This window comes from Oncorhynchus nerka, linkage group LG24 (genome assembly GCF_034236695.1).
Source record: "Oncorhynchus nerka isolate Pitt River linkage group LG24, Oner_Uvic_2.0, whole genome shotgun sequence".
NCBI lineage: Eukaryota > Metazoa > Chordata > Actinopteri > Salmoniformes > Salmonidae > Oncorhynchus > Oncorhynchus nerka.
The window spans coordinates 74,153,808-74,168,117 of record NC_088419.1 but is presented as its reverse complement, the minus strand read 5'-3'; the positions used below and the strand labels follow the sequence as shown (position 1 = coordinate 74,168,117).

Here is a 14,310-nt window from a genome sequence, read left to right as displayed (position 1 = left end):
GTTGATGAATCAGGAAATACGATGTTACGTGTCCATTGAAAAAAAAAAAAAATGGCCTATCAACTTGAAACTTTTTAGGATCATCAATGACATTACCATGATGAACCATATTACGTTTGGCATTAATATCTTAAATAAGGAAACTATTAACAATTCACTTTTTTGACTAGGTTAATTAAGCTAACGCTTAAAATAATCATCTTCTCATGGACTAAAAGTCAGATTCATTGCAAATTTGATCATTGGACATTATCGCTGGGATGTGAGGTAACAACAGGGGCTGGCCTACGTTAAGTATTTAAAAAGTACAGTGTTAGGTGTTAAGTCTGTGTTAAAAGATGCTTAATATTATTAGAAGACGAAGTGATTGTGATCGTATTGAATTGTGTTTGGGAAATAAAGATAGATATGGTTTTAGAAAGGTTGTGGTAATATTTCATTCAACACAGAAATGTGTAGGCAGCTTAATTTAACCTGTCCCACAGCTCTACCTCATACCCAGGGTAAATTGTGCCAGGAGACCACTTTCTTTGGACAAGCTATGTTTTCAAAACTAATATTTGCATGACTTCTGATGATTTCTATGGACATACAAAATCTTGGAATATATGTAGATATCTTTGTTAGAAAGAATAGTGTTTGCTTTGATGGAGTGATGCTGATTCTAGAAAATGTCTCAATTTACACCACTCTCCCCAACTTTATTTGATTTGGGTGGGTAAAAATGTTTTGCAGTTAAAATGTACAACGCCCATTGGATAACGGATTAAATAATTATACGGCACTTTGGTCCTTAATACACTATTTCATTGGTAGCCTATGCCAATTTGACAAGGTTCAATGTTGAGCTTAGTTAGAATTAGCGCTCAGTCAGTCCGTGATGCTCTAACCCCCCCTTCTTTCTTCCTCCACATCTGTATGAATCAAATGTCTGAAATAACGTTCAGGAAGTCAATCATTCTGCTGCTTTTAAGAGGCCAACTTTCAGAGCTGCATGTCTTGCGATGCACCTTTCAATGGGACAACAACGCATACGATCCTTCAGCGGCACTGGACCCGGGTTGTTGTGACAAGTCTGAGGAGCTTTCATTACGCTTGAACTCCGGTAGGCTATGTCTTGAACCTGCTCCACGACTGTCAACCTCTTACTTTTTCTAGGTCAATTGCATGGCTATAGTATACCGCGTTAAGAGGACGCACACGGGCATAATATTAAATTGATAGGCTACAACATAAAACATGTACAGTTCTTTATTGATAAGAACATGTGTAAGACTTTATCTAAACACGTGGATGAATTGCGCAATGCAGCATAGATGCACAACATTTTTCATTTTCGTGGACAAAAAAGTGGTTTAATTTAATTTATTAGAATACCTTAAACATAGCTGTACATTTCTGACTCAGTGGAGAGGCGACCTTTCGAATTATGTTGTGTGTCAGAAACCTTTGAGCTAAAAGGCTGTAGGTTTATATGCGTAGGCTTAGGCTGATTTTTCGTATTTGTTGAACTGTGCGGTGGGATCCAGCGCGCATTTCAAGTGAGAGGAGAAGATAACGAAGTTTGACACAGGCTTTCAACAGAGACTATTATGTTCATTACATGCAGCCAATGCCATTGATTCCATCCTTCAATACCGTGATACATTTCAATAAGCAAAAACTTGTATGGAAAACCATTCTTATTTTTTTTTAAACAAAGTTAGTCTATAAATTATAAATATTTCAGCAATTGTTGTTGATTGTACTTTAAAAAAATCTATACCTAATGCACATAAAACCGCTAATAGCCATAAGGAAAAAGACACGAAGGACCTGTTGTTTAATAAGCTATGCATAAAGGGAGAACAAATCAATCAGATGACTGGTTATTTAGTTGGAAAGTATAGGCCTGCTGAATTTTGATAAACGGCCTCATAATGTATGATTATTATTGAGATAAACGAGCAATAGGCTAACTGATAGGCTATGCATTGGTGGTGCCAAAGGCATTCTTATCTGATGTATTGTATAGCCTATCAAATTTAATAACCTAAGTTATTTGACTCTTTGAGTGCTATTTTGTTAAATGATAGGCCTATAATTAATTGCATAAAACGTTTTTCCATTCAAATAGGCTAGAAATTAACTTCTACCTAAATGATTTGCTTGGATTGTGCTATTAAAGCATTTCAAAATACGATCCAGTGGTTTGATTAGTTGAATATATTTTCTAAGCTTCTATATGAAATAAAGTCACATCAGTCATATCATTGCACCAGAAATTGGGCAATGGTCAGGACTACCTCGCGTCAGTGTGTCTTGCGTTTGATCGGTAGCCATGGCGTTTTCTTTTGAGATTGTGTTGCGGTAGCGTGTCATATCTCCTCCAACCCAATGCGAGTTCTGCATGTGTCATATCTCCTCCAACCCAATGCGAGTTCCGGATGCAGCGGCGATGTTTCTAATCGATAGAGGGCATATGGCGCTTTGATTTCCTGCAAGTCACTTGTGGCTTTTGGCCTGCCTTTCTGCACCCGATAGAATACTTCTGCATTTTAAAAAGAATAGAAATAAGATGACAAAAAATAACTAAAAAAGAATGCTACGTCATGAGTCTAAAACAAAATTATTTATTATAAAATGTTTTATATCTCTTCCTGTCACCAACATATTGTCTCACTGCAAAGGTCATAACCGAATAGGCCTACATTTATATTTAAATATGAATTCGTACCAACATTGCTATTATTTCGTTTGATTGGCCAAGTTTTAACTTCCTTAACTAACTCATTTAGTTACATTGTGGTATACTCCAAATAATTTCAAAGAATAGGCTTATAGGTGTTTTGAGTTAATCATTTCACCTGTCGAATATGAATATTGTAGCAAGATAACGTAGTAGACCTATAATGTAAGGACATAGAACTTATGTCTATCACATATCCTGAATGTCTGGCACGCGCCATCAGCTGGTTGAAACGTGACTGATACTGATATTCTCCGCCCCACTGGCAGTCTGGAGTGCTAGGCGAGCTGAATGCCTGTTGTTCTGTGCGTAATTGGTCCAGAACAGGTAATCAGCGGCCTTACTATGCGCACAGAGAACAGAGGTAACACTGTTTACTCATTGAGCATATTATAATACTGCGGGAAATACGAAACTTCCGTGGCCCAGCAGGCAGGCGTGTGGACAGCGACTGTCTGCGGTTATTAAATATAGCCTTATGTATATATGAAGAGACACCGACCAAATTGATGGATAAAAATACATTTGTGAAGGACGCAAGACAATTCCAGACTGATGCAGTATTATCATGCATTAGTCTTTTTCCAAGAGTTGTTCATTTTGAGAAATGCTATGTAAGCCAGTGAGGGGCTATTCACCATGTGACTATATGGGCACAACCACGTCCATACTTCGCCTACTATTCTCTAATTCGCATTTTCATTCGTGCTCAATCGAGTAAGGAAATAGGTGGATACTGTACCATTATCAAGCATGTAGATAACACGTCTAATGAGTCATGTTGATTAGAGACACACGTAGCACACTCCAGTCCACAGCAACCCTGACTGACTGGCACCCAGGTGCTGTTGGTCTCCGCGTTTCCTCTCCCCCCTGTCTGTCCTGCAGCTAGGTATAGGGAGGGATTAAGTAACACATAAAGCAGTGTATCACTTATCCTGATTGCCAAGGGTTTTAATTCCCCGTGGGGAGATACAGGCTGATCCGTGAGAGGGAGTGGTCTGGGGAGCTGTTTGTTCTGGAGACGGACCAATCATAGGCTCCAGGGGCGGCAATGAACTGGGGAGGAGTTTCCTCTAGCCTCGGCACCTGTCCCCGCCCACAACACCTGGCAGACGTGAGAGGGCGTGTGCGCGTGCTCCATCTTCAGCCAGAAATCTCTTATAGTTGACCACACATTGTCAACCAATAGTCTTCAAATCTTTTCAGGGATAAGACTGCAACACCGCATCCCAGGAACAGAGGTGCAGATTGCTATTGGATCTGGATGGCCAGTGATTTTGGATATTAGCAGAGACCGAACAAGGAGAGTGAAAATGCCTCGGTCCTTCTTGGTGAAGAGTAAGAAGGCGCACAGCTACCACAAGCCTCGGTCCTTAGAAGATGACTACAGTAGACTGGATACTATCTTAGCTCATATATGTGCAGGTATGTGGTTGTTATTTCCATGTTAATGTCTGGATGTTGTGTGAGGTGCACCATTTGTACATGCAAATTATTTCAATCGAAATGGAACAAACTCGTTTTTCTGTAGCCTAATTATATTGTTATAAATATCCACTTTTATTTGTCTAGTTTTACAGATTGTTAAATTGTGAGGCACGGCTTTATTCAAAAGAAGCAGCAATATATTAGAAATACAAGCCTATGATTTATAATGAAAACCTAGCTGTTTATTCAAAGGAATATATATCCATAAGGGCTTATCCTGTAGCCAAATCGTACATGTTTACATTATTTCGATAGCTACACTAACCTCAGTGGAATGATTTTGCTCGTATAATTATTCATAACGTTTAATTGTACTGACACATATAGGCTATTACTAAAGTTATTTATATTGTTTCTTCTTACAATAATTATTACAGTATTAGGATATCATAAGCAAAGTTGTATTTTTGTCGTTGTTATAGGCTAAGGCTATTGTAATAGGCTACTCACGTTGTCCTCGTTAAAACATAGAATAGTAACATTCTAGATTACTCGGATGCCTTGACAGGAGGCGATGCCATCCGCGGGTTCTCCCCAGACTCTCACCTAGTGGACACGGCTGACTTCTCCTCCAAGTCCACACTCAGCTGTGGGGACAGTGTGTGCAGTCCAGCTTCAGTTTATGAAGACTTCTGGCGGCCTCCATCGCCTTCGGCATCACCAGGTAGAGATCTAGTCTGTGGTGCATTAAAATGTAGCTATCCCAAAGTGGGAGATTGTAGCAGAGGCAATGATAAATTATGCACTGCGATTACAATTTCACAATTTGATGATGGGACATCCTGATTGCTTGTAGGCCGATATCCATCTTAAACTATTAAATCACAATAGGCCTACACTAATGAATTATATTTATTTTTGCAACGCAATAGTAGATTCAGAGAAATCCCTGTCTCCCCCGGTGGACGAGACACAACCCTTCCCCGTTGTTCCCTTCCGGCCCTATGCGTGGAACAGTTACTCTGGTTCGGACATCCGTCACCTGGTCCAGCAGAGTCTCCATCACCAGCACCCCCACCCCATGGACTTGAAGAGAAGCCCGGAGCTAGGGTACTACAGCGACCGGGCCATTGAACCAACACTCTTTAACAGAAGTCCGGTAGCAGAAAATGACAGTGATTACCGGTCCGCTGCCGGTCTGTTCGAGAGAGCTGCCGCCCCCGGGGTAGGGTTGTATTCTGAAAGGAACCTGTACGGGGAAAGCCCAGAAATCAAGGCTGTGTCTGACTTACCCTGCTCACGGTTCATTCTGAATGGTACCTACAAGTGCACCAAATGCAGTAAGGTAAGATAATGTATGCAAATGTAAAGATTTAAGCAGTTTATGTTAGCAATGATTTGCTTGAAGATGTATGGTTATGGACACAATTGTCCCTCTCTTTATTTACCTTGTACCATCATCATTCCCCTCACGAATTTCACACAACTTCCCTCTGCAGGCGTTTTCGACTCCCCATGGGTTGGAGGTCCACGTTCGCAGATCACACAGTGGCACGAGGCCCTACGCTTGTGATATCTGTGGCAAAACCTTCGGACATGCTGTCAGCCTCGAGCAACATAAAGCTGTGCACTCTCAGGTGACTATTCTAGAATCTAGACCATTCTAGTTTTTGTCATTGATTATTCAAAGGCAACAAGCAAAATAGGCTACTTTACTGTTTTGACGAGCTAATAAATATCATATTTAGACTTATATTTGCCTTTATACTTCCACAGGAAAGAAGCTTTGATTGCAAAATATGCGGTAAAAGCTTCAAAAGGTCATCGACTCTCTCCACGCATCTCCTCATCCACTCTGATACACGGCCTTACCCATGCCAGCATTGCGGGAAGAGGTTCCACCAGAAATCAGACATGAAGAAACATACATTCATCCACACAGGCAAGTAGGCGTCAGAAATGTTAGTCTATTAGTAGACCTCGCTGCAACACTAAATATGTTAATTGCATACACGGCCACCCAATGCATAATGATGAGGTCATGCGTTATTGACATGCATTTTTCCTGAAGACCTGATACAATAAAATCAAATAAAACAGCTTGCTTGCCTATATGGTTTGGCTACTGAAGGTAACACGATGGTTAATGCATACATTTTTGTTCTGCAGGTGAGAAGCCGCACAAATGCCAAGTGTGTGGGAAAGCGTTCAGCCAGAGCTCCAACCTCATAACTCACAGCCGGAAACACACGGGCTTCAAACCATTCGGATGCGACCTCTGCAGCAAGGGATTCCAGAGAAAAGTCGACTTAAGAAGACACAAAGAGTCACAACATGGACTAAAACCCTCAAACTAAAATCAAATAAAAGAATGGGCACCAAACACTATAAAACAAAACACTTGTTTTGGAAACCAGAAATAAGCTACTGTAGCTATCCATTCCTCAAACATTTCAGACTGTGATTTACTGGTGGAGAGTTATAGAGGCTTTTGTGCAGTGTAGGTTAAGACAAAACCGGGTTGAACTAGGGAGGGACACTATCTGAACCCAAAATATTTGTACAAAATAACCAGATAGGTAATAACCCCAAAGAAAGCGCGTTAACAAAAACAACAGACGACCAATTTCCAACGGACAATTGGGAAAATAGACCTTGTCTAAAGAATGACAGACACTTTGTTTAGTTGGACGCCATGGATGCTGGCACAAACAGTCACTACAATAAGGCTATGTGATTTAATAAACAATGGTTGTGTATTTATTTTAAAAACAATGTTATTTTCATTTTTTTCTTCTTAGAATTCAAATAGCACATTTGTATTTTATATTAAGAATATCAACTATACGGTATATCCAGGTGTCATTTACTACAATGTCAAACCTTATTTATTAATCAGATTATCGTTTAAATATAATATGAAAACTGCAATCCAACAGATTTCGAGAGGTTTTTGTTTCGTTTCTATGTAGCCTAGTGCATTATGTTCCAAGCTGCAACATCCTGCATAGGCCTATCTGAATTATTTGAAGGACAACCAACGCAAATATATATATTTTTTAAATTTGTATTCTAACTCAGATTATCTGGATTCGTTGTAGTAGGCTAGTCTAGACTATTGGTACAACTAACATTGTTACATTTTAGAGACAGAATAAACCCCATTGAAATGTGTCTTGGAGGGGGACCTGTGATAATGTTAATTTGAGGCAATTAATTTTCGTTGAATTTAATAGTTTAATCCTTTATTACTATTATTATTATTATTATTAGGGATATATTCATTCTGTAACGCCGAAGCGTTACAGATTCAGCGATAGAAATGTCAAGTTAATTTAAATCATGCTGTAAAGCTGAAACTTCGCGATGCGGATGTTATAGAGCCCTTATACTATATTTCCACTGTGTGGATAGTGATTGTCCTCGTGGTTAACCTTCAGTGATTTTTCATAGAAAACATGTCTCTCCTGTATTCATTGAGGGGTATAATATTAACCGAAAAACTTGGCTGAGCACAAATTGATATGACGTTTCTTAATTTAAAACATACACGAAAAAGCACCTACAGCGGCTTGGTGTTTTCTCCACGCCATGGAATAGGTCTGTATAAAGTGCTTTTTTGCCGTTGGCTATTTTACTGGACATCTGAGAGGCGACCACACATTAAGTCGAGTATCACAAGGAAGGTCTTCAAGTGCCTTCCAACTGGTAGGGTTATGTTCCCCCATTATTCATTAATCAAACCAGGTTGTGTTTTCTTCTCGTTTTTATCTGAACCACCCAGAAGGGCAGTTTTCTAAAGCCATAGAGTTGATTGCTTAATCATCTATCTATCAAATAATTTCGTTTAGAATGAAGAATCAGATGCTTAAAATATTCGGCTAATTTATATAGAATTTAAAAAATGACATCCACGAGTAAATTTTGCTTTTTGTCATGGTGAAATAAATTAAATATAATTTTATGTGGAAAAATATAGGGGATAGAAACTCAATTCCACCAATACCTAGGCTACAGGATGCTGCTGCGTTTCATCAGACTTAAACTCCTATAAACATTTGGTTTGTTTTTACCAAGGCAGTAAGGAGTTATTTGTTTAGACCTCAAACGTTGCCTGAGCATATTACACGTTAACCAAATGGTATGTAAACTTTGGCCACTCTGCGTAAAGCTCAAGTTGGAAACAGGACCAGACAGGATTGATTTCCGCAGGTGGAACTAAAGACCCATCAAAAAGCGTCACATAGCATGGCTGGAGGGCATCGACTGTACACCACCTCTGCCCGAAACACAGCTTGTAAGCGCAAGAGCAGGAAGGGGGGACACAGGTGTATGTGTGGGCTACTGTTATCCCTTTGTAATTAGCAATTTGCTAACATAGAATGAGGGCAGCTATAAAATGAGAGAATGAACAGCAACAAGAAACTAAACAACTATACAAGTTACCCAGTTATATAAAATATAAAATTAATCATAATCATGAACTTTAAAAAGAAACCGTCAATGTATATTTACATTCCTTTATAGCTAATGTTCCTATAGGCCTGACAAGCTGTATATATACTCTACATTTCAAAAGTTTGGGGTCACTTAGAAATGTCCTTTTTTTTTAATTACATTTTTTGTCCATTAAAATAACATCAAATTTATCAGAAATACAGTGTAAACATTGTTAATGTTGTAAATGACTATTGTAGCTGGAAACTGCAGATCTTTAATGGAATATGTACATAGGCGTAAAGAGGCCCATCATCAGCAACCATCACTACTGTTTTCCAATGGCTTGTTGTGTTAGCTAATCCAAGTTTATCATTTGAAAAGGCTAATTGATCATTAGAAAACCCTTTTGCAATTATGTTAGCACAGCTGAAAACTGTTGTTCTGATTAAAGAAGCAATAAAACTGGCCTTCTTTAGACTAGTTGAGTATCTGGAGCAAGTACTTTCTTCTAAAACTCGTCAGTCTATTCTTGTTCTGAGAAATAAAGGCTATTCCATGCAGGAAATTGCCAAGAAACTGAAGATCTTGTACAATGCTGTGTACTACTCCCTTCACAGAACAGCGCAAACTGTCTCTAACCAGAATAGAAAGAGGAGTGGGAGGCCCCGGTGCACAACTGAGCAAGATCACAAGTACATTAGAGTATCTAGTTTGAGAAACAGATGCCTCACAAGTCCTTAACTGGCAGCTTCATTAAATAGTATCCGCAAAACACCAGTCTCAACATCAACAGTGAAGAGGCGATTCCGGGATGCTGGCCTTCCAGGCAGAGTTGCAAAGAAAAAGCCATATCTCAGACTGGCCAATAAAAAAAAGATTAAGATGGGCAAAAGAACACAGACACGGGACAGAGGAACTCATCCAGGAGTCGACTCTTCACTGTTGACGTTGAGACGGGTGTTTAATGAAGCTGTCAGTTGAGGACTTGTGAGGTGTCTGTTTCTCAAACTAGACACTCTAATGTACTTGTCCTCTTGCTCAGTTGTCCACCTGGGCCTCCCACTCCTATTTCTATTCTGGTTAGAGCCAGTTTGCGTTTTTCTGTGAATGGAGTAGTACACAGTGTTGTACGAGATCTTCAGTTTCTTGGCAATTTCCTGCATGGAATAGCCTTCACATCTCAGAACAAGAATAGATTGACGAGTTTCAGAAGACATTTCTTTGTTTCTGGCCATTTTAAGCCTGTAATCGAACCCACAAATGCTGATGCTCCAGATACTCAACTAGTCTAAAGAAGGAGAGTTTTATTACTTCTTTAATCAGGACGACAGTTTTAAGATGTGCTAACATAATTGCAAAAGGGTTTTCTAATGATCAATTAGCCTTTTAAAATTATAAACTTGGATTAGCTAATACAACGTGCCATTGGAAAACAGGAGTGATGGTTGCTGAAAATGGGCCTCTGTATGCCTATGTAAATATTCCATAAAAACAATCTTCCATTTCCAGCTAGCAGTGCCTACACTGTATTTCCGATCAATTTGATGTTATTTTAATGGACAAAAAACGTGCTTTTCTTTCAAAAACAAGGACATTTCTAAGTGACCCCAAACTTTTGAACGGTAGTGTATATTAGTCAATTAGACAAAATGCCATATATTGGGAAGGCCTTTAGCCTACATCAACGTCATCATTTCATCTCGATACAGAACTTAATCAGGAAGTGCTTATTCCTCTACATTGATTGAAATCACTGACTCACAAGGATGTTACACGCCTCACTTCACTCAAATCTTACAACGTTCAGGCCTGCAAAAATACTGAATATTTTAAACCCCCTGAAGAACAGACTGAGGAGTACAGGAAAATGTCTGCTTATTTAACAAATGTGGGAGAAAGGCCAAAGGGACGCAGTGGCGACCCATTATTCAGGGCAGAGCCCCACCTGTTTTGAGCCCTACATTTTAAGCAAAATGAATAAATATAAAATAATAATACATATATTTTTTGTGTGTGGGGGGGTTGCCTGTTTTGCATGTTATTTTGGCATGAATATGTGACACATATGTTTGCAAACAATGTAAAAAATAATATATATCATTGAGTTAATAAAGCCGCATACAAACAGGATCTCTTTTTTTGTTTTCTTGAGTAAGGCAATGCCAAAATGCAGGTGTTTCAGCCTAGCTCAATGCTTTCTGTGGTGGTGGGGCAAGCCAGCAGAAATTACGGAGCTTTGCGACATGATTGGCTCAGTGTTCTATCACTCATGGGGACTTGAAAATTGTCACTTAAAAGCTCCAAATTCAAAACAACAGAAATCTCATAATTAAAATTCCTCAAAACATACTGTGTCTCATACCGTTTTAAAGGTAATCTTGTTGTTAATCCCACCACAGTGTCCGATTTCAAATAGGCTTTACAGCGAAAGCACCACAAATGATTATGTAAGGTCACCACCAAGCCACAGAAAAATACTGCCATTTTTCCAGCCAAAGAGAGGAGTTACAAAAAGCACAAATAGAGATAAAATGAATCACTAACCTTTGATGATCTTCATCAGATGACACTCATAGGACTTCATGTTACACAATACATGTATGTTTTGTTTGATAAAGTTCATATTTATATAAAAAAATCTGAGTTTACATTGGCGTGTTACGTTCACTAGTTCCAAAAACATCCAGTGATTTTGCATAGCCGCATCGATTCAACAGAAATACTCATCATAAATGTAGATGATAATACAAGTTATACACATGGAATTATAGATATACCTCTCCTTAATGCAACCACTGTGTCAGATTTTTTTTTTTTTACTTTACGGAAAAAGCAAACCATGCAATAATCTGAGACGGCGCTCAGAAAAATAATCAAATTAGCCAGCATGTTGGAGTCAACAGAAACCAGAAATCACATTATAAATAATCCCTTACCTTTGATGAACTTCATCAGAATGCACTCCCAGGAATCGCAGTTCCACAATAAATGCTTGATTTGTTCGATAATGTCCGTTATTTATGTCAAAGTAGCTACTTTTGTTATCGCGTTAGGTACACATATCCAAACGCTCGTGCTTTACTTCGGACAAAAACTTTAAAAAGTTGTATTACAGGTCGAAGAAACATTTCAAACTAAGTATAGAATAAATCATTAGCATGTTTTTATCATAAATCTTCAATAAAGTTCCAACGGCTCTCTGCCAGTAACCTGACTCATCCAGCTCTTATTCAGTCCCACAACACAGTAGAAGCATCAAGTTTCTAAAGACGGCTGACAACTAGTGGAAGCCCCAGGAAGTGCAACTTCATTCATATCCCAATGTGAATTCAATAGGGCCTGGGTTGAAAACATACCAACCACAGATTTCTCACTTCCTGTTTGGATTTCTTCTCAGGTTTTTGCCTGCCATATGAGTTATGGTATACTCACAGACATCATTCAAACAGTTTTAGAAACTTCAGAGTGTTTTCTATCCAATACTAATAATAATATGCATATATTAGCAACTGAGACTGAGGAGCAGGCCGTTTACTCTGGGCACCTTTCATCCAAGCTACTCAATACTGCCCCTGCAGCCATAAGAAGTTTTAAGAAGAGACCTTGAATTTGCCCTTCGGCTGCTGCCATAGAAGTGCCCATTCAAGAAGGCTCAAGGTCATTGGCCACAGATAAAATTAAGTCAAATCACTTGTAGCTTTGATTGGACTGATGTCAATATCATACTTTCACAATTTTAGTTAGCAGTTATCATCATAGATCAAGTCGACAATCTACTGGCAAATCCTTTTTAATCCTTGTCATATGAAGAGAAATTATAGATAAAACGTATCGGTGCTCATCGGCCATTAGACATAAACATTACACAACAAGTAGGAAATCGTAAATTCAACGAGTGGTTTGGAAGGAATCAGTGACCGTGGCTGTGTGGTCCCAAATCTGGGATTAAGGTACTCTTTTCCAAGTTTAAAATGATAAAAATTCAACATTGGCCATTCTGTCAATGAAGCATGATTTGTGCCGTGCTCAAAACAACTGTTAACTCAGAGGACCGCCGCTCCACCTTCCTGTTCAAGTGAGCACAGCATGAACAATGTGAGTCCAAAAATCTATTGTACGCTGCTTCATAAATGATGTAATATGCCAGAGAGATATGTATACTGTAGCTAAGAAAGTGATACTACATGGATGTTGTGTAGTAAGATGTTAGTAGCCCATGTGCCTCACCCTAATAATTTGGTCTATTTACCCCTCTTAATTTTGTCTACTGTTTTGACTGTTCTACTGTAGCCAATAACCTATTTTAGAGAAATGTAATCCTCAAATATTGTAAGAGCTTTCATTGTCTACTTATATGCCCCCTTTATTTATCCTACGGTTCTGACTTGGTGTACAGGGAGAACACTGTAAGACCGGCCCATGTTCTGAATTATGTCGCTGTACATTTCAAAAGTGCTAGACAAGTAGTTATATTGACTAACGTTACACCTATCCTAGCTCGCTCATTAATGTCTTAATTAAAATTATGGATTGCCTCTTACCCGCTTGTTGTCCCCTTACGCCATAGTTTGTACATCTCAATTGTCATTAGAAACCACATTTGTTTAAGCAGGTCAGCCATATCAGATCAGTTTCTTTTAAAGGCAGTAAATGAGGCTGAATGAATTGTTTTGCTGCCAAACAAGGCTCAGCTGATAGCCAGGAGTAGCAGTGGTAAGATGTTGGGACTGCTGTTGGGGCAGCTTTATTTAGGCCCTAACAGTTTGTGGGCACCGTTTGTCACCGTTATAGTACAATTAATGTATTGTTTAGTGTTGTGTAGTTGCTTTGCTGGAATGCATTCCACTTTTATTTATTTTGCCCCACCAAGATTTCCATGCTAAAATTGACACTGAGGGGAAGCATAACCATTGTTTTTGGCCAGCCGTTCTTCCAGGTAGAGTTTACTTGTGAAAGGATGATGATTAACCTGTGAGTATTTGTTTAAATCCATGGAAAAAGACCAGCACTAATCATGACAGCTACTGCATGTAATAACTATTCCCTAGTTTCCTATATCAATAATGATAATTCTGATCTGTCTATGTTTTATAAATGGCCAATAGAGAAGGTGACCAATTGTGGACCTGCATTGAGGGAAAGATCATTCAAGTGTGCACTTATTACATATGAAAGTCATAGTAAAATAAAGCAAAGAAATAAAAAGTAAACTGTCAAGACTGATCCTACTCTACACAGATGATTCTATCATCATCTGCCAAGTGACAGGATCCCTCTCCACCAGGGTGACCTTCGGATGTCTCATTCTGACTGCTCTGATTGAGACACTATATCTGGTCTGAGCTGTGTCTGGCTCTGGGGACTTCTGACAGAATGAACAGTAGTAAGCAGCTAACTATCACTCTATTAATACGTGCCTTTAACACTCAGAGGCAGCCTCGATGCTCCCATCCCACTATCACGCAGCTATACAGTATAACCCAGCCCATGCCCTATAGCCCCTAACGCCAAATGGATTCCTTAGGCATTAGTTAGTGACTCAGTTTACCCAAGTCAAAGGACCTTACTGTCAGCCAGGTGAAGAGGAAAGTTTCTTGGGTTGACTTTAGGTGAAAGACAAAATGGCCAAGAACTTGATTGAATTTGCTAAGCACTCAATCCTGTGATTAATATGCAAGTCACACAATATTCTAAATACAACGTCACCTTTC

At 39.0% G+C, this 14,310-nt stretch overlaps 1 protein-coding gene across 1 annotated transcript; it reads left to right on the top strand.

Annotated features, from left to right (window-relative positions):
• The first annotated feature begins 923 nt into the window (after positions 1-923).
• Positions 924-10,729, top strand: LOC115108574 (zinc finger protein Gfi-1-like). Its single transcript, XM_029633088.2, has 7 exons — positions 924-1,105; positions 3,938-4,156; positions 4,728-4,883; positions 5,092-5,504; positions 5,659-5,796; positions 5,936-6,101; positions 6,329-10,729. Exons 1-7 carry the CDS (start codon positions 928-930, stop codon positions 6,514-6,516), a joined length of 1,458 nt encoding a protein of 485 aa, XP_029488948.2. The 5' UTR covers positions 924-927; the 3' UTR covers positions 6,517-10,729.
• The last annotated feature ends 3,581 nt before the right edge of the window (positions 10,730-14,310 follow it).